Source organism: Colossoma macropomum, unplaced genomic scaffold (assembly GCF_904425465.1).
Source record: "Colossoma macropomum unplaced genomic scaffold, Colossoma_macropomum, whole genome shotgun sequence".
Classification (NCBI taxonomy): domain Eukaryota; kingdom Metazoa; phylum Chordata; class Actinopteri; order Characiformes; family Serrasalmidae; genus Colossoma; species Colossoma macropomum.
The window spans coordinates 253,906-273,554 of NW_023494827.1; the positions used below are offsets into that span (position 1 = coordinate 253,906).

At 39.7% G+C, this 19,649-nt stretch overlaps 1 protein-coding gene across 1 annotated transcript in view; it reads right to left on the reverse strand.

Moving 5' to 3' along the window:
• The window catches only part of LOC118800225 (potassium channel subfamily K member 2-like), a 58,465-nt gene extending 46,619 nt beyond the window's left edge, over positions 1-11,846 (reverse strand). Inside the window, exons 1-2 of the mRNA XM_036560422.1 lie at positions 11,718-11,846; positions 4,470-4,780 (exon numbers count right to left, since the gene is read on the reverse strand). Coding sequence (XP_036416315.1) covers positions 4,470-4,780; position 11,718 — 312 coding nt within the window. The 5' untranslated portion in view covers positions 11,719-11,846. The remainder of the gene's footprint in view (positions 1-4,469; positions 4,781-11,717) is intronic.
• Positions 11,847-19,649: the final 7,803 nt, after the last annotated feature.

The window sequence follows — 19,649 nt, forward strand, 5'->3', positions numbered from 1 at the left end:
GATTAAAGTTAAGGTTTGAATTAGGGTCTAAACCAGGTTTAGAGTTAGAGAAGGTTGAGGTGAATTGAAATTTAGGTAGATGAATGTGAGTTAAAAGCAGGTTGGTAATCTAAAAAGCATTGTTGGGAATAGGTTTATTTTGTTGTAATTTCTAGTTTTCTCTTTATTTTTTTACTGCAGTGATTGTCGTTATTCATTGCTAAACAGTATTAACGCTGAAGGGTTTAAGAAGCCACCTCCATTCTGTTCTCATGGTTTGAACAGTTACAGCAGATGGCCTTTACGACACCCCCTAAGGAGGATTGGGCCTTCCTGGAGCAGAGCACTCAATTTACGACATCAACTCTGGTCGTTTTACGACAGTAAGGTTTTCACGACAGGATCTAAGGCTCTGAGAACTCTGACTTCAGTTTTACGATGGTACCAAGGGTCCAGGGGAGGGGGGTCAGGGACATAGCATGTCTGAGCTGCGGTTGAGATTGGGGTGAGACTAAGACAGGTGTACAGAGCTCTGAATAAACCATATTTCCTGCAAACCCCGGTCTCACAGCATCTACAGTGAACCGCCCAAATAAAGTACTACTTTTAAAGTTCAGTAAAGTGCAATTAAAGCAGTGAGGTTTCTTTTTTTTTTACAGTGTGTTTCTCATAAGCAAATGCAGTCACAGCATGTTTATCTAACAGCAGCACTGAGGCAGCACTGTTTCGTCTTCTGATAGAAAGCAAAAAAGGGCATACAAAGGACTGGGTGAGTGAAGAAGACACGAAGAGTCCAACAGAGCCTGAGGCATTACGCTCAAAAGTCAACTCTAAAAGGCTCTCAAAGATCTGTCAATCAAACTATGACAGGTAAACAGAGATAGATAGAGAGAGAGCGAGAGAGAGAGAGATGTTGCTGTCGTAGACAGATATTACTGCGTTCATTCATTTTCATCAGCTCATCTAATCTAGCCATTGGCAGGAAGAGAAACTGCACAGAGTCACTCAAAGTGCATTCTACTCGACTTTTTAATGAAGAAACTGACTTCCTGAGGTCATTCGAGTACTTCCATTACTTCCCTTCCATTAATTCTGTAACTTGAACTAATTCCAAGTACAAAATGTACAAACAAATTGGGTTAGCACAGCTAAATTGACCCCGCACTCTTCAAACATTTCAGCAGACTCTGCTGTCCAAACTTTGCGGTGTTGGGGGGGAGGAATAGAATATCCTTTGGTAGCTGTCCATGGTACCTAAATACCCTGGAGTCTATAGCTGTGTCCCAATTCAGGGTCTGCATCCTTCAGAGGCTGCATTTGAAGGCCAAATGCGTCACAGCGACGCGACTAGGCTGTCCCTTTTCAAAGGCTCCTTCACATGTGGCTGAGAAATGTGTCCTTTTCCATGGCGACAAAGGATCCAACTGGTGGATCCTTCACCAGCCAACATATCCTAAGGTTCATTGCGTGCCGGCGAGGATTCGAGAACATGGCGGCCTCAGCAGAGGAGTGAACGCCGACTGAGGAGACACTTTTAAATATAAATATTGGGTTTAAACTGAATCGAATGGCTAATGATACAAATGTTTAAAAAGCCAATGTGGTCTAAAGCAAAACAGGCCGACTCATTTCGATTCAGCCTTCGTGGGTCTACACATCCTTTGAAGGACGCAGCCCCTGAATTGGGACCCAGCTTGGGTCTCCACCAGCACCTTCACTCGATTCCACATGAATCTCTCGACAGAGCCCTGCTGGTGACATCTTTCCTAATAAAAGCAATACCTGGCCACAATTTTGTTAAGGCATGGGAATGGGATCTTAGTGTGTGGCCATGACTTAGTAAGGTGTGGGAGCAAGACAGTTAAGTCATGACCACAACTTAGTAAGGTAAAGGAATGACTTATTGTCTCGTTCCTATGCTTTATGAAGTTGAGGCTATGACTTAACTGTCTCACTCCCCTGACTTACTAAGTTGTGGCCACACACTATTTTTATTAGTAAATGTTTATTATTATTATATAGACATAGAAAGTTTTACCAAACCAACAGAGGGCGCATAGTTTAAGCTAATAAAACAACCAGTAAGCTTTTTCCATTGACTTGCACTGACTTTAGAGCATACTTTCTGTTTTTAGCCAAAAATTACACCTGATGTTTCTTAATATAATACATGTTTTTACCACTCATAATATCTATATATATATATATATACACACTTTACAGTGGTAGTGATGGGAACACACACACACATACAGTGGAGGAAATAAGTATTTGATCCCTCACTGATTTTGAAAATGTATACTCTGACAAATAATTAAACAGTCTATGATTTTTATGGTAGCTTCATTTTAACAGTGAGAGATGGAATTTTAAAAAGAAAATCTAGAAAATTAAATAATATTTAAATAAAAAATAATTTGCATTTCATTGAGGGAAATAAGTATTTGATCCCCTAAAAACCATGACTAATGTTGGCTCCCACAGACCACTGACACACCATAATCTCAGTGGAGTCGTTACCTGCATGAGAGACACCTGTCCCAAATTGTCACCCGTATAAAAGGCCACCTGCCAACAGACTCAGTGACACTCCAACATCTCCACCATGGGCAAGACTAAAGAGCTGTCTGAAGATGTCAGGGACAAATTTGTTGACCTATACAAGGCTGGAATGGGCTACAAAGCCATAAGTAAGAAGCTGGATGAGAAGGTGACAACTGTTGGTGCAATTATTCGGAAGTGGAAGAAGTACAACGTTACTGTCAGTCGACCTCGGCCTGGAGCTCCATGCAAGATATCACCTCATGGAGTCTCACTGATCATGAGAAAGGCTAAAAATCAGCCAAGAACTACATGGGAGGAGCTGATTAATGATCTCAAGGCAGCTGGGACCACAGTCTCCAAAAAAACCATTGGTAATACACTGAGACGTAATAGTTTAAAATCCTGCAGTGCACGCCAGGTTCCTCTGCTCAAGAAGGCTCACGTCCAGGCCCGCCTCAAGTTTGCCAATGAACATATTAATGACTCCGAGAGAGACTGGGAGAAGGTGCTGTTGCCAGATGAGACCAAAATTGAGTTCTTTGGCCTCAACTCAACTCAACGTGTTTGGAGGAAGAAAAATAAAGAATATGACCCTAAGAACACCATCCTCATCATCAAGCATGGTGGTGGAAGTATTATGTTTTGGGGGTGTTTTTCTTCTGAGGGCACAGGCCAACTTCACCGCATCGACAGGAAGATGAACGGGGCCATGTATCGCAAAATCCTGGGTGACAACCTCCTTGCCTCCGCCAGGGCACTGAAAATGGGTCGTGGATGGGTCTTCCAGCACGACAACGACCCAAAACATACAGCCAAGGAAACAAAGGAGTGGCTCTATAAGAAGCATATCAAGGTCATGGAATGGCCTAGCCAGTCTCCTGACCTCAATCCCATAGAAAATCTATGGAGAGAGCTGAAGCTTCGCGTTGCATGCCTAAAAACCTTAAGGATTTGGAGATGGTCTGCAGAGAAGAGTGGCCAAAATTACTCCTGAAGTGCAAACCTTATAAAAAACTACAAGAAACGTCTGACTGCTGTGCTTGCCAACAAGGGTTTTGCCACCAAGTATTAAATGATGTTTTACTAGGGGGTCAAATACTTATTTCCTTCAATGAAATTCAAATTAATTTTTATTTCTCATTTCATGTAATTTTCTCAGTTTTTCTTTTGATATTCTATGTGTCACTGTTAAAATAAAGCTTGCATAAAATTATAAAACTTTTAAAACTTTTAAAGTCAGTGGGGGATCAAATACTTATTTCCTCCACTGTATATATGTGTGTATGTATATATATATATATATATATATATATATATATATATATATATATATATATGTGTGTGTGTGTGTGTGTGTGTGTGTGTGTGTGTGTGTGCGTGTGTGTGTACACTCACTGTCCATTTGCAACAACACTAACCATATAGGAGCACTTTGTAGTTCTACAATTACAGACTGCAGTCATAATCTGTTTTTCTTCATACTTGCTTACAGGACCACCAGAGTTCAGGTATTATTTGGGTGGTGGATCATTCTCAGCACTGCAGTGACACTGACATGGTGGTGGTGGTGGTGTATTTAAACACCTCAGTGTCAGTGGACAGTGAGTGGACACAGTGTTTAAAAACTCCAACAGCACTGCTGTGTCTGATCCACTCGTACCAGCGCAACATACACTAACAAACCACCACCACGTCAGTGTTACTGCAGTGCTGAGAATGATCCACCACCCAAATAGTACCTGCTCTGTGAGGGCCCATGGGGGTCCTGACCACAGAGAAACAGATGGACTACAGTCTGTAACTGTAGAACTACAAAGTGCACCTATATGCTAAGTGGAGCTAAAAAATGGACAAGTGTGGACACAAGGTAGGTTCATTGACATACCTTGATATATAAACATAAATGAATTACAGTGGGAGTGTAGTGAAGTGTCTTCTCGCCTCACCTTCACCAAGTCCTCCAGCTCAGTTACATTAACACATGGGTGGTCAATGAGGAACTGGAGCTTTTGGCTGAGGATGGCCAGTTTGTGCGAGCTTTCATGAGGCTGCTCCAGAGCTTTGAAGACAGTGGCTCCTACGATCAGATAGAGCACCACCAGCAGAAAAACGGTCAGCACCGTTTTCCACCGCATGACGCTGATGCGCGGCTCAAAGTCTTCCGGCGAGTTCAGCACCACCGGTTTGGCGGAGAATGAAAGGCGAGGCTTGGAGTTGTGGGCGGCAGCTTTAGGGTCCAGAAGATCAGGAGCGGCCACTGTGAAAGAGAGAGAAGGGTAAGTGAATGCGCTCAGTGTATGAATGAATAGACGGATGGATGGATAAAGGCATAGTTAGACTGATGAATGGATTGATGGATGGACAGATGGGTGGATGGATAGATGGACGCATATATGGATGAAGGAATGGATAGATAAATGTATATGTATGTTTTATTACACTATTCTATAACCTATGAATAGCTCCACCAGTTTGCATTGAAGTCCCTGTAGTTACTGAATAATAAGCCTTAATATGTAATAACGCTGAGATTTTAAGAGGTTAATGGTAGCTTTCCATTGAATATCTTCTTTGGTCTGAGGATAAAAATTCAGTAACTGCTTCCTGAGTTCTCTTGACTTACTGACTGCGATAACACACCAATGAAAAATGTCCTATAGAGCTCTAAATTTACATATGATTTGCTTGAATAATGAATGACACTACCACGCTGCCTATGTCTTATTAAAGCAGGATTGGTCCCCATTAAAGTCAAACAGCTCATGCGTGTTATGGGAATTATGCATGAGAAGGTTATGAAAGCTAACAGCATGAATCTTACAGCAGATCTTAATGTATGGTGGCATGATGAATGAAAGCGGTCCTGCACAATTTCCTCAGTGATGCTGTAAGCCAAAAAGAAGCTGGACTAGAAAAAAGAGCCCAGAATAGACATTTCAGAACAGACTTCATTTAAAATATCATATAAAACCACATCCAAACGTCTGCAGCAGAACTTTTAAACATTTCTGCATAACTCAGTGGTTGGTTTGATGTAGGATGCATGACGACATAGAAATTATATCAGTATTTTTGTCTAAACAAAGTATCAGCATGATGTTTAGATTTGGCTAATATTTCAAATCATTATTGTATTGATTTGTATTTATTGCACTCCAAAAGAGCAGAATGTTTAGATCATGTGTGTCAGGCTCCAGTCCTCGTGGGCCGAAACACTGCAGATTTCAGCACACTGCCTCATTAAACACACCTGATTCGGCTGATCAGCTCATTAGCAAGCCCTTCATGAACTGAATTCAGAGCGGTAAATGCTAATCTCTGCAGCACTTTGGCCTGGAAGGTCACCAGTTTGACATGCCTGGTTTAGGTGACGCTGGGTTACTTTGCTAAAATATCTTCATTTTATCAATTTTACTGCATTTTAGCTCTACTAAAATAAATGTTATATTTCTCCTGGTAGATTTAAGTCCCAATTTCTATATTTATTCAAATATTTACAGTTATATGCAAGTTTTGGCAACCCCAGTCAAATGATATGTTTTGTTGATTTTGTAAGTGAACACATCCTCTACAGAAAATACACTTCTGTAGGGGATTCCGTATAAATACAAATTATGCCATATTGACACATGGGAACAAGATCCTAATGCATGGTCACGTCTTAATAAGGCATGGGAACAAGATCAAGCCTTACTAAGTGCTTGCTTAACCATCATGGGGACAAGATCAAGCCTTACTAACCATCATGGGAACCATCTCATTCAAAACCTGTCATTTGAACAGGACCATTCAAACTGTATGTATTCGCTTCGACAGATATAGACATGAACAGTATCGGCCCATAGTTCCCACATCGGTGCTGTTAAATTTCTTTGCTTAAAACCTGTGAAAACTTTGGATAATGTAGGACAGAATTAAAATAAATCGCTTTTGCAATTTGAACATTGCACTCTTTCAGATTGTGATTTCAGTAGAGATACATTTTCAGCCCTACCCTGAGAACACTTTCCATATAACCCCTACTTTGATGAGAATCTTAGTGGCTTAGATTTCTTTACAGTGGTGGTGATGGGAACCAGGGGTCTTCACGACTGAAAATGAAACAGCCGTTTTTCACATGTACGCTATATGGCCAAAAGTTTGTGGACACCTGAACATCACATCTCTATGAGCTTGTTGGACATCCCATTCCAAAACCATGGGTGTTAATACAAGGTTGCCCCTCCTTTTTGGCTATAACAGCCTCCACTCTCATGTGAAGGTTTTTCACAAGATTTTGGAGTGTGTCTGTAGGAATTTGTGCCATTTAGTCAAAAGAACATTTGTGAAGTCAGGTCAGACACTGATGCCTGGCTTGCAATCAAAGTTTCAGTTCATCCCAAAGGTGTTCAGTGGGGTTGGGGTCAGGGCTCAGGGCGCAGGGACACTCATTCTGCATTCCCCAAACTGCTGCCACAAAGTTGGAAGCATATTATTGTCCAAAACGTCTTTGTATGCTGTAGCATTAACATCACCCTTCACTGGAACTCAGGGGCCCAACCATGAAAAACAGCTCCAGTCCTTTATCCCTCCTCCACCAAACTTTACTGTTGGCACTATGCACTTGGGTAGGTAGAGTCTCCTGGCATCCACCAAACCCAGATTCATCCATCAGACTGCCAGATAGTGAAGTGTGATTCATCATTCTAGAGAAAACTCTTCCACTGCTCCAGAGTCGAGTGACGGCGCTTTACACCCCTCCAGCCGACACTTAGCATTGAGCATAGTGATCTTAGGCTTCTGTGCAGCTGCTCGGCCATGGAAGCCCATTTCAAGAAGCTCCTGACCTACAGTGCTTGTACTAATATTACTTCCAGAGGCAGTTTGGAACTCTGTAGTGAGTGATGCAACAGAAGATAGGCAGTTTTTACATGCTACATGCTTCTACTGTTTCAGAACTAAGCTGTTGTTGCTCCAAGATGCTTTCCTTTCACAATAATAACACTTACAGTTGTAAGGGGCAGATCTATCAGGACAGAAATTTTCTGAACTGACTGGGGCACAGCTCTACAGTATGATCCATTCTACTGCCAGTGTTTGTCTATGGAGATTCCATGGCTATGTGGTTGAATTTATACTGTTAGCAGTGGGTGTGACTGAAACACCTGAACTCAATAACCTACTTTTGGCCATATGATTTAGGGTATATTTTGGTGGGTTGGAAGAGGAGGGGGAGTGAAGGAGACAGGAGAGTAATAACATTAGCTAGCTACAACATATGACTAGCAACGTTGTACTGGAATTGGCTTTCTCTTCAACTGTTTCACCAAATATTTAACAGGTGAGTATTGAGGAACACTTTTAAAAGTAGCCTGTGAGGAAGAAGACAGACTCATTGCTCAGGAACTGAGATGTGTACATTTTCACGTGTCAGCAAATCACTTTATGGTCATTGGTGTAGCTTAAACCTTACTGAAACACAGTTAGAATAAATTGCTCTATATTAGAGGAGTGTATTTTGGTAATTTCAGCATTTGTTATTCAACTCTAAGTCATTCTTTCATTTTTGACCCCTTTTACCAGTGATTATGGTTTTTCTTGTCAGTCATACAACAGTTTGATTCACTTTTTCCTCTGCCAGACCACAAACAGTGTTTGTGCTTCTACACAAGACCCCCTGATAGGTTACCAACTGCAGCCAAAAGGCTCAGAAACGTATCTAAATTGTCACCTTTTACATCTTTAACCAAGACAGAAGATAAACACTGAGCTCTATGTGAAACAGCAGTGTGTACAGTGGTCAGACCATCCAGATGTTTTATATATTTGCATGTAGAAGTTTCTTAACAGAAAGATAAATTTTTTGGGGGACTATTTGCCATTACAACACAACACAACGTTGTGTGGTGGGTCACAATGTCATAAATATAGCCATTTGTTTCCTGCCTGAAACAACCAGTGGACCTTCATGTGTCCTATGAGTTTATATGTAATGTTGATGATGGTAAAATAATGATATACCTGAAAAATGATATTTTCTTTGGGGACTCTTTTGCCTCATAACACCCTGCATGTACCACTCCACAAAAATATGTACCTCAAAAATTATAGTAAAACAATATCTCAGTCATCAGGTACCATATTCATAACCATTTTATGCAATATCTTTCTGTTAAGAAGCTTTTATGGACATTAAACTCTTCAGACGTCTGGTTCCTATCACCACCATTTTAAACAATTCTGAGTTTATCTAGAATAGAGTGTTTCACATCAAACCGCTCTGAATGACTTTGTTTACATATTAACCATTTAATAATGCAGAAACCTTTGCTAAGTGAATTACTCTTTAAATATTATGAGTCAACAGCGAAAAGTATTCCATAAATTGACTCGCTGATAAATCGAGATGTCCATAGGGAACGAGTGATGACTCCCATAGGACTCATCAGCCTGTAAAAGCTCTGATCTCTGCACTGACCTCTCTCTACTGTCCATCCATCCACAGCCATGCTATAACTACATCACATTAAATCTAATTAAACTACACATCAGCTACAGGCCTCGAGTTTACAAGCAGAGAAGCAGCGCTCGAAGCTGCAGTTGCAAACTGGACGTGTTAGAACATAATGTGCTATTTAGAAGTGAGAGGAATTGTGTTAAAAATGTATAAGGTTTTGAAAGCTCTCTCTGTCTGTCTCTCGCTCTCTATCTCTCTCTCTCAACCCACGCACAGCAAAAGCCCACTTGACTTTTAATCTTCAGATACACATACAGGTACACCAGGCTAAATCAAAAGAGCACTTCAAACGAAAATGAAAAAGAATAGAATTCAATAAATAGGCTGCATAAAACAAGACAAAGACATAAAAACAGCTGAAAAGGTGGCACAGACATGAGCAGCATAAAAGGATCAAATAATACGATAAATAGGCTACCAATAAAACAAAAACATAACATAAAAAATAAACTGTTACATATATTTGCAGTTGTACATAAAGTTTTAACACCCCCACTCAAATTATGTTTTGTTGATTTTCTAAGTGACAATAAGTCTGCACGTCTTCTACAGAGAACAAACTTAAACAAGGCATTTTTTCTGAAGATTTCCATGCGCAGTTTCTACTCAGTAAATAAATAAATGCATTTGCTGAGCAAATAGATCCTCAGCAAATAAACAGTAAGTGTGCAGTAAAGTGTGCAGAAGTGTGTTCTCTGTAGAGGATGTGTTAACAAAACTTGGTTTGACCGGGGGAGCCGAAACTTTTGCACACGACTGTAATATAAAAATAACAGACAAAAATAGTCATATTTACTCTGCCAATACATATTGGTATCGATGGGTATCGGTTTCGGACTGATATCAGCAGAAGACACTGGATGGGAGATCAGACGGATGCTGATCCTGTAACAAATGTGTCCTGAAACTGCATTCACTCACACTGTGTGTAGTTTGAACCTGTAGAGACGGAATGATGCCATGTTCTCTTTTCTAATACTCATATCGATTAAGTATACAACCTTAACTATGGGCCAATATCGATACTGATCTGATAACTTTTCTTTGAAAACTACTAAGCTATTAAATAAGCCAACAATTTTATAGCTAACAACATGATGTCACATACTGTGAGTATTCTTTTTCTGGGGCTGGGACAATAAGCAATTCTGTTGATGTAAAGTTGATAAATCAGAACAAAATTGTCAGTAAATATTGATATTTTCTTAACGTAAAACCAGTAATGTCCAATATATCTAGGACAGTTTCCTTCAGTGCCAGAAGGGGGCGACAAAGCCAAAAGCCTTTTCACCACATACACATCAACACAGGGCTAAGCCATATTTATCGTATTTATCGTACTGTATCACATTATTCTTTTCTTAGCATATCTTGGATATGAAACACTTTCAAACTGCATTTTTGATAACGAAGACAGTACAATAATTCATGTTTAACTGGATTTAGAGTGGCACATTATGAAAAAATATATGACATGAACACAATTGCCGAAACTCGTAAACTTACAGAAAGCAATTGTCTTCATGTATCATATTTCCTGGGTGCAACAACTTGACAATAAAACCATGAACCATTTTTAATGCAATTCATCTTTTCCAACATATCACTTATACACACACACACACACACACACACACACACTATATATGTATATATAGTGACATATGGCATATCATGAAAACTTCTTGAAGTATCGTGATACTGCATTTTTGCCACCTCTACATTAATGCTAATGTCGTCTTTCAAGTCAGAGCTCATGGTAACTTTACGCTAAAGCAGAGCCATCTCACTTAAAGTGCTGCAGTGGAGCTTCAGCTCTGAGTCGTTGATGAACGCTTTAGCAGAATGGGCCGTTACCCACTCAGCTTTAGATGATTCGCCCTGATTAAAAGAAAAATAATAACTTTGTCGCTGTTTCTGCTTGAAGAATACGTTCCTTCTTCCTCTTTGTCTTTGTTCCACAAGTGATTAATAAAAAGTTCACTGGAGCAAAACTTTCACTGCATTAACTTTTTACCTGCATCCACATTTCATCCATTAAAACTGCAGAAGGAGACCTCATGCCGACTATACAATCACTAATAATTAAGAAGGACAAATACTGTTGGAAAACTAATGGCGTTTTCCTCATGTGGTAGGAAAACCAGGTCTGGAGTTTTGTATGCAGAACACTCATGCATGCAAAGTGGAAAGGACAATAAATGATACCTATTTCATAGTTACGGATAAATCAATACGTGGTTCCATTTGTTACTGGATTGGAGTGGATTCATTCTTTTTGCCCTCCAGAGTCAAATCCAGCACTGTTGTCCCCATATTGAAACCCACTGGTAACAATTTACCAACATCCATCTCTAATAGTCAACTTTTAGATGCTCGTCATTAATTAAAATGATCTGAATATCAATTAATATCAACAAATATCAGTCTGTTGGATGATATATTGGCTTTGTGAAAAACCTAAGCTGGTAATTTTGTTTGTTTGAGTATTTATTCAATTCCTCTTGCTATCTACTGACTCTTGGAGTGGTCAGTGGTCTATCAGTCATGAGCTGCTTCCACCTCAGCATCTCCCTCCCTACACTAAATACACCCTGGGACCCCATCCAGCCACAGCCAGAGTCTCACGAGCCACCAAACTACCGTCTCACGAGCCGCCCAAACATTCTGAACGTGCGTAAAGCATAACCGCTCTTACTTCTTTGATCCCCGGTTCTTGCCTCGTGTCCTCATCTGCAGAGCTAGCGCGCCTAAACTCTCCGTTTCCGTCCTCTCCGGCTCCTCATGACTCGTGATCGGAGCTCGAGCTCCCTTCTCCTCCTCCTCCACCTCCTCTTGCTCGCTCCTCGCGCTCTGCTTTATACTCTCTCTCTCTCTCTCTCTCTCTCTCTCTCTCTCTCTCTTAGAGCAGCGTTGCTCACCGGACGCGGCGGCTGTGCTCTGTGGTGAAGCAGCGGCGCGCGCTGGCTGAGGTGGAGCGCGCGGTCTCTCCGCACTCACGTCGGGCTCCCTGGCGCGCGCCCGCATCGCTTAAGTACTGAACGTGCTGGACTGAAGCTGTGTGCGCGCGCGCCAGTGCCGACTCAGCATGCGCACGTGCGCGTGCACACCTCCGCTGCCCCCTACGCACTAGTGTTTCCACGTATTTGTGTACCAGCGCGTGTAAATTGTGCTGCGCTCCAGTCAACTCAGCTCTCAGCTCAACCTCAGCAACCAGAGACCAGATTTGGATAAAATCCTGATGGTTTTGCTTTTTTAATGGAAATTGGCTCCATGGTTACCATTAGAGACCATTATTTTCCTGTAGGACACCTTTAGATTCCATTAGGAAACCAGCAGATGCATCTGAAATCAGTCCCGGTCGTCGTGGAGAGCAGACAGATGTCCCAACAGTCACTAACTGTTCATCCTATTTCTGGGGTCATTGAAGCCAGTGTCCTGGGACCCTGACTGCCAGCAGCCTTAGGGGGCTTCAGACCACAAGGCTCGAGGGGGCTCAAATACTTGGGACAGTCCACTGCAGATGCAAGCGTTAGATTAACAAACAGCTCTTAAATATGTACAAATGACTAAACAAATGAATTAAATAAATAAATGTTCTCTGTTTGTTTGGGTTAGGTTCACAATACAATCTTCAAATGTTACAAAAAGAATTTTACACGAAAATGTTTATTCATACACAGAAATCATGACATGCTGCACAAAAATCTTTCAAATCTTTCAAAAAATTCCAAATCTCCAGCACGTGTTTATGACGTTATGAAAGCCTCCACACTCCTGTGTAACTGCTTTGAGATGCAGAGAGAAAGAAAGTGAGAATTCCAGGAGGTTTATCAGAGCGGGAGTACACAGCCTGGCCAAAATGGTCATTACATTACTTGATGATAGAAAAAAAATGGGCACTCCTAATCCAGCAGCATGGTTGGAAATGGACCAGAGTGTTGGAACCCAGTTCAGGGTGGACTGGCGTTCCGACAGTACTTAACAAATTTTCAACAGGAAAACAGTGTGTAGTTGTTTTCTTCTGTTTTCAAATGTGAGCATGAAGCAAAGTGTTTGTTGTTATACAAAACTTTGAAATCTTACTCAGGAAATTCTTTGAAAATATCTTTGAACAAATTATTGAATCATAGACAAAAATCTTGAAATTTTACTCCATTATTACTTATACTTTTTTTTCAAATTGTATGCACACCCTTCAAAGTTTACATAAATATCTTTAAATTGCCCAAACCATCAAATTTTATGCAAAACGTCTTTAAATTTTAGCACAAAAAAAATCAGTTCTTGCTCAAATTCTACTCATTAATCTTCCAGTTGTCCAACAAAAATATTTAAATTGTATACAGAAATCTTGAAAAGCTAGACAAAATAATTTCAATTCGTACACAAAAATCTTGAAATCTTCCTTTTTTTCATCATACTTATTAGAATTGTATGCAAAAGCCTTCAAATTTACACAAAAATCTTTAAATTGCAATTTTGCAATCAATTTTACTTCATCAAATTGTATATGAAAACCTTTATATTGTGCACAAAAACCTTTAAACTATGCACAAAAACCGAACCATCACAAAACATTCAAACGTTAGAACAAAAGCCTTCAAACCTTGCTTAAATTTTACTAATATAGCTTCCAGTTGTACAAAAAACCTTTCAGATCTCACACAAAAACCTTTAAATCTTCCTTCAGATTGTTCAGATCTTCAAATCTTACACAAAACCTTTAAACCTTACACAAAAATCTTTTCATTTTACACAGAAATCTTCAAATCAGACACAAAGATCTTGAAATTTTACATGAAAAGGTTTAAATTATACACAGAAATATTCAGATTTGACAAAATACTTTAAATCTTGCACACTCAGATTTTACTCAAAAAGATCTTAAAATTGTATAAATTATATATATATCACTCATTGACTAATTGACCATAGTTCCTCCCTGAGGACATTTGGCCCCCACAAAGAGATCAACACATGACCACATACAGACATAAGCATGCTAAAAGGACAGCATGTTGTCCCCTCAGTTCACCTCCTCACACTGCAGTCTGCTCATTCCTGTTAGTTTCTCCAGCACGTGTTTATGACGTTATGAAAGCCTCCACACTCCTGTGTAACTGCTTTGAGATGCAGAGAGAAAGAGAGTGAGAATTCCAGGAGGTTTATCAGAGCGGGAGTACACAGCCTGGCCGAAATGGTCATTACATTACTTGATGATAGAAAAAAATGGATGCTCCTAATCCAGCAGCATGGTTGGAAATGGCCCAGAATGTTAGAACCCAGATCCAGAAGTAAAAGTCAGGGTGGACTGGCGTTCCAACAGTACTTAACATTTTTTATAGGAAAACAGTGTGTAGTTGTTTTCCACTGTTTTCAAATGTGTGCATGAAGCAAAGTGTTTGTTGGACGCACCTCACGCACAAACTACTGTCCATTCAGCCTATGGAAAGTCATGGTGCTGCAGCACAGTCATTATGTGTTTATTGCTAAAAATCCTATAGGTGATCTCACATCTTAAAATGTCCACCATAATTTAGCATTTTTGTTAATGCCACTCAAATATAAGGTCGCTTAATCACTGATATACAGCTAGCCAGACTGCTAATGTCAGATATTCATTGCATGCTAGGTATATAAACATAAACATATCGAACATAAAAGTAACTAGACTCTTCTGAATGCTTCTGACAGTCTAAATCACATAATTAGTATTTCTGATTTCTGGTTCGTTTGATAAGAGTTTGACAGTTTGCTTTGTAGTCTCCGCCTTGTTGAAAATCTTGTTTCTGTTGAAAAATAAAGATTAATTGTGGCAAGTGAAAATGTTTGGAGATTCTTTCAGTTGTGAAGTCTCAAAATGTAATTAACACTCAACAACAATATAACAATCCTCTAAGCAGCTGGATGTGGATCTGAAATGAAGCTGTTTGAAGCTGATTGATCAAAGTGCTTCAAAATCACAATTTCTACTTTCCAATGGCAATTAAGGGGAACTGTCAAGGCTGGATCTAAAAGAATAAGAAAACGTTCAGATAGACCTGCTCATATGTTGGCCAGAAAGGCAAAGCAAAACCCCCACATGATGGCAAAGAACCAGGAGGAGGGTTTAGTTGCCACAAGAGTGGTGCTACAGAGTCATCAGATGGAAACCTTGCCTGCAACCTCATCACAAGTCAGTGCGTGAAGTATGCAAAATAACTTCTAGATAAGCCAGAGGCATTTTGGAAACAAGTACTGTGGACTGATGAAATAAAAATGGAACACTTCGTCTACAATCACCAAACGTATGTTTGGAGAAGAAAAGGAGCAGCATTTGATGAAACTAACACTGTGCCAACTGTAAAGCATAAGTGCTTTGGGGTTGTTTGGCAAGCAGTCATAAATTCCACTATATACCAACAAATTTTGGAGGCAAATTTGACAAGAAGCAGACTAAGGCTGGCTGCTACAACAGGACAATGATCCAAAACATACCTCAAAATCCACCATGAAGTACTTCAAGAAACTCAAGCTGAAGCTTATTGAATGGTACTCAATTCTCTGACTCGTACATCACTGAAAATCTGGGGGTAGATCTTAATGTTGTGCATGAAAGACGGCCCAAGAATATTGTAGTAGAAGTAGAAGTGTTCTGCAAGGAAGAGTGGATGAAAACTCCTAAAATAAGTATAGAGGGAAAACAAGCTGGCAGTGTTTACTTCTATTCATTACTGAAGCTATCACAATACTGTAACCACCCATGTGAATACAAATTTAATTTAGACGTTTAGAAATTTTGGAATTATGACCAAAACTGAGTTGTGCTATGGTTTCTCATTTGGTTAAGTGGGATTTTTCTCAGAGTTCTAAAACATTTCTCCAACCTTGCAACAGTGATTATGAAGAATACATTTGTGGGTGGAACTTGAGTAGATTTATAAAGACATAGGCCCAATCCCATTTCTTATTCATACCCTACCCCTTGTTTTTCAGTGTCACTTTGCCCCTTGGTACTGAGTTATAAGGGGTAGTGGTTGAAATCTTCCCCTATGAAATGAGACAACCTTCAAATAAAGGAACATTACCTTATTAACAGGCTACTAGCGCTGCTCTGTATGTGACCCTGCCAGTCTGCAGTGATGGCAGAGGAGGGTAAAGTTCAGCTCCTCACTGCTGGGCTTTAGTTACATTTAGGGCATCATATGCCTTCAAAGAGGGGAGAGGCAACAGTTATTCACTATCGCCACCCCTAATTTTTCAGTGATATGAAGCTGAAGTCAGATATTTGCCAGCTTCTTGTTTGAATTTTCTCATTCCACCTTAAATGGAGCAGCAGTTCTCACATCTGAGGTGCCAGAATGTAACTGCTCCATTTAAGGTGGAAAAGGAAATTTAGTTAGCTGGCTATCAAGACATCTGCTTACTACTAGCAATTTTTTTATGCTTGTTATGAAGAAAAGGACCATAAAACGTACAACACAATGGTTATTGTAATTTTTAACGAAGAAAATATTCACACTTGTGGGCTTCTTTGGTCACTTGTGCAGCCTCTTTAATTCTCATAATACACTGTTTGGAGTGTGCCTCGGAAAAACCTCTGTTTGGAGGGTCATGTAGCCCTAACAATTCCCCCCAATCTCAACAAAAAATCACCCCACCCCTAGGCATGAACACGCAAAATGATGGGGTAGGGCTAGGTGGTAGGGGCAAGGGGTGAAATGGGATTAGGCCATAGTCAGTTGTTTATGAGACGTTATCTCTGTCTGTATCTGTGCTATTTTTATGAGGCAGAAAGTGTCACGTAAACCCCTAACCAGCGCAGATGGCAGCCTGCCAAAGCACACACATACAAACAAGATCTTTTTCCTGTTAGGCAGCTGCTGTTCTCTGTCTCTCTCAGTCTGCCAGCGCACAGGTACACACTAAACATTCAGACTGTTCCTCTGTCTCAGAAGTGAGCTTGCTCCCCAATGTGCTGCGGCTGAGGGGAATAGACCGAGAGAAACAGAACAGACCATTTCCTCACAATTTCAAGGCTAGTTTATTTCAGGTCATATTGATCCAAAAAAAAAGTCTTCACCCAGGCTTGGTTCTCCACTGCCACTTCGTTTCATTAATTTCATCGTGCCCTGGAGGTACTGAGCTCTTGTTTAACAACTCAAGCCCTATTCATTTATTAGATTCATTTATCATCTGTTTCTCTTATACCTCCTGTTCCCCACTTTATTTAATGTAGTTACATATTAACAACAATGTAACTAGGGGTGATGTATTGACTGATACAGATGGATTATAGTGGTACAACTTATGTAAACACATGTGTACCAATGTTTTTACTCACAAATGTATCTTGATTATTGTAATTGAATATTTTTTCTTATGTAATTACACCTGTAATAGAGTCAAAGGTACTTATTTACTTGTAACAGGATATGTGTAATTACCTGCATTATTAGAGTACTCACACTGAATCTGCACAGGAAATGACTGTTTTCCTAACATTTAGCAAGCGTAATACACCTGTGCTGTGTCATGGCAACCAAAATTCTGGCTTTAAACCATCTAGTGGTTGGACAGTATTTACACAGCAACAGCAAATGTCCTTTATATTTGAAAGATAAATCTTTATGTAAACACTGTGAAAATATACACCAGTCAGAATCAGACTATGTTGCTGGAGAAACAGCTCAATTTATTACACGTGTAAATACTTAAGAGAAAATATGACCCACTTTATATTGTGTCTGTACTAACTGTGTAGTTACACATTAACAATGCACCAACAACAATGTAACTACTGGTTAAGTATTCACTGTTACATCTTAAAAGTTGCAACAGAATGTTTTATGAAATAAATACCAAGTACTTCACTGACATTCCATTCAAACTCATCCATTAGTGTCCTAACGTGGATATTTTACCCCACTTTAGCCTTGTACTGATGTTATTTTTAGACAGTAAAGGCTTCCTCCTGGTGCATCTTCCATGTAGGCTGAACTTGTGCAATCTGTTTCTAATGGTAGATGAACTTTGACATCAACAGTAGCAAGATCTTGCTGCAGATCCTGTGATGAAATTTTGGGGATCTTAATGACTTTTAGTGTCTTGCGTTCTGCACTTAGGTTAAATCTGCTTGGGGCGACCTGGCATGGAGTTTTTAGTCGTTTTAGATCTTCTCAGTTTGCAGATGATTTTCTGGACAGGGGAATGATTGATTTCCAATATTTTGGAAATCTTCTTAAACTCCTTCCCCGACTTACAGGTATCTACAGCTTTCTTTCTGAGTGCCTCAGAGAGATCTTTTGATCCAGGCATCATGATACCACACACTTCAATAACAAAGAGCAAACCAGACTAGATATCTGCTGTTTAAATAAGACAAATGGTTACAAGATATTCTCTGATAGTGTTTGAATCATTAGTACCTGATTGGGCACCTAATTGCACACACATTTGACACATTTGAAATTTCCACAAAAGAAAATGCATTTATGTTTATTTCAATTATACACAGAATGAATCTTCATTTTAAGGGTCAATTGTTTAACTACATCACCTTTATTGTTTAAATGAAGACCAGATGTCTACGTCCAAAAGTCTCAGCTTTTCATGGGGTACTGACTTCCTCACATGAATGTGTTTGAGATGAGTTGTGCTAAATGTGGGAGGATTGTGGAAAGATATGGAGGAGCTATTGAAAGTGAGGCTGATTACATATTTTGCTAAAGTTTTGTTAAACTTGGAGACACTACCAGTGGCAGGTTTTATGTGTGAATTTAAAAGCAGGAATAAATTAAAGGTGGAGGTGATTTATTTTAGAATCATTTTCTTTCATATTTATTTATATACTCTTTACATCCCATTAGCAATTTATAAATTAAATGCTCTGACAATAAAAAAAAACATTATCTGGCCACAGACTGTAAAAACCCCGTCCAATCATATCATTTCATTTGGGCCGAATGAAATGGTTGGATTGCCTATCTGCCTGTCTACCTACCTTCCTCACATCCTGCCCACATGAGTACATGTGCAGAGTCCGTCATACGGTTCTACACACACACACACACACATCTGAAAGGTGCTAAACTGGGTTCACAAGAATGGCAGAGAAAGTCACACAGGTACCTTCAACAGCTTGCAGGGCTAAAAAAAAGAAAGAAAAAAAAAACAATAAAAAAAGGCTTTGCACAAAAAGATAAAGTGAAGCCAGAATGAATATTGATGTGTTTTTTTTAACAGTGGTGAAACCTGAGGGAGCTAAAAGGCCTGGGAAGCAATGCCAAGGTTGCTATTTTTCTGTTGGACAGGTAATTATCTGGTTTGTTTTGTTTATTGGGGAATTTGTTATTTTCCTAAATTATGTAGCCAATGTAGCTAGCTACTTATATAGCTATATTATGTATTAGTCCAACGCTAACGTTAGCTAAGCTGTAGGTGTAAGATTGCTAGCGCCAGGCTCGGACAAAATTCAGATGCTCACAAACCATACGTTAGTAAAATGGGTTTATTAACAAAGGGAGGATCCAAAATCAGGGTCAGCCAGTCCAAGGTCAAAAGCCAAAACAAGAAAATGGTAACCATAAGGGGAGTTCAAAAAGCTGTGTTCAAAATAAGGTCAAACCAGCAAGTACAACAATACTGG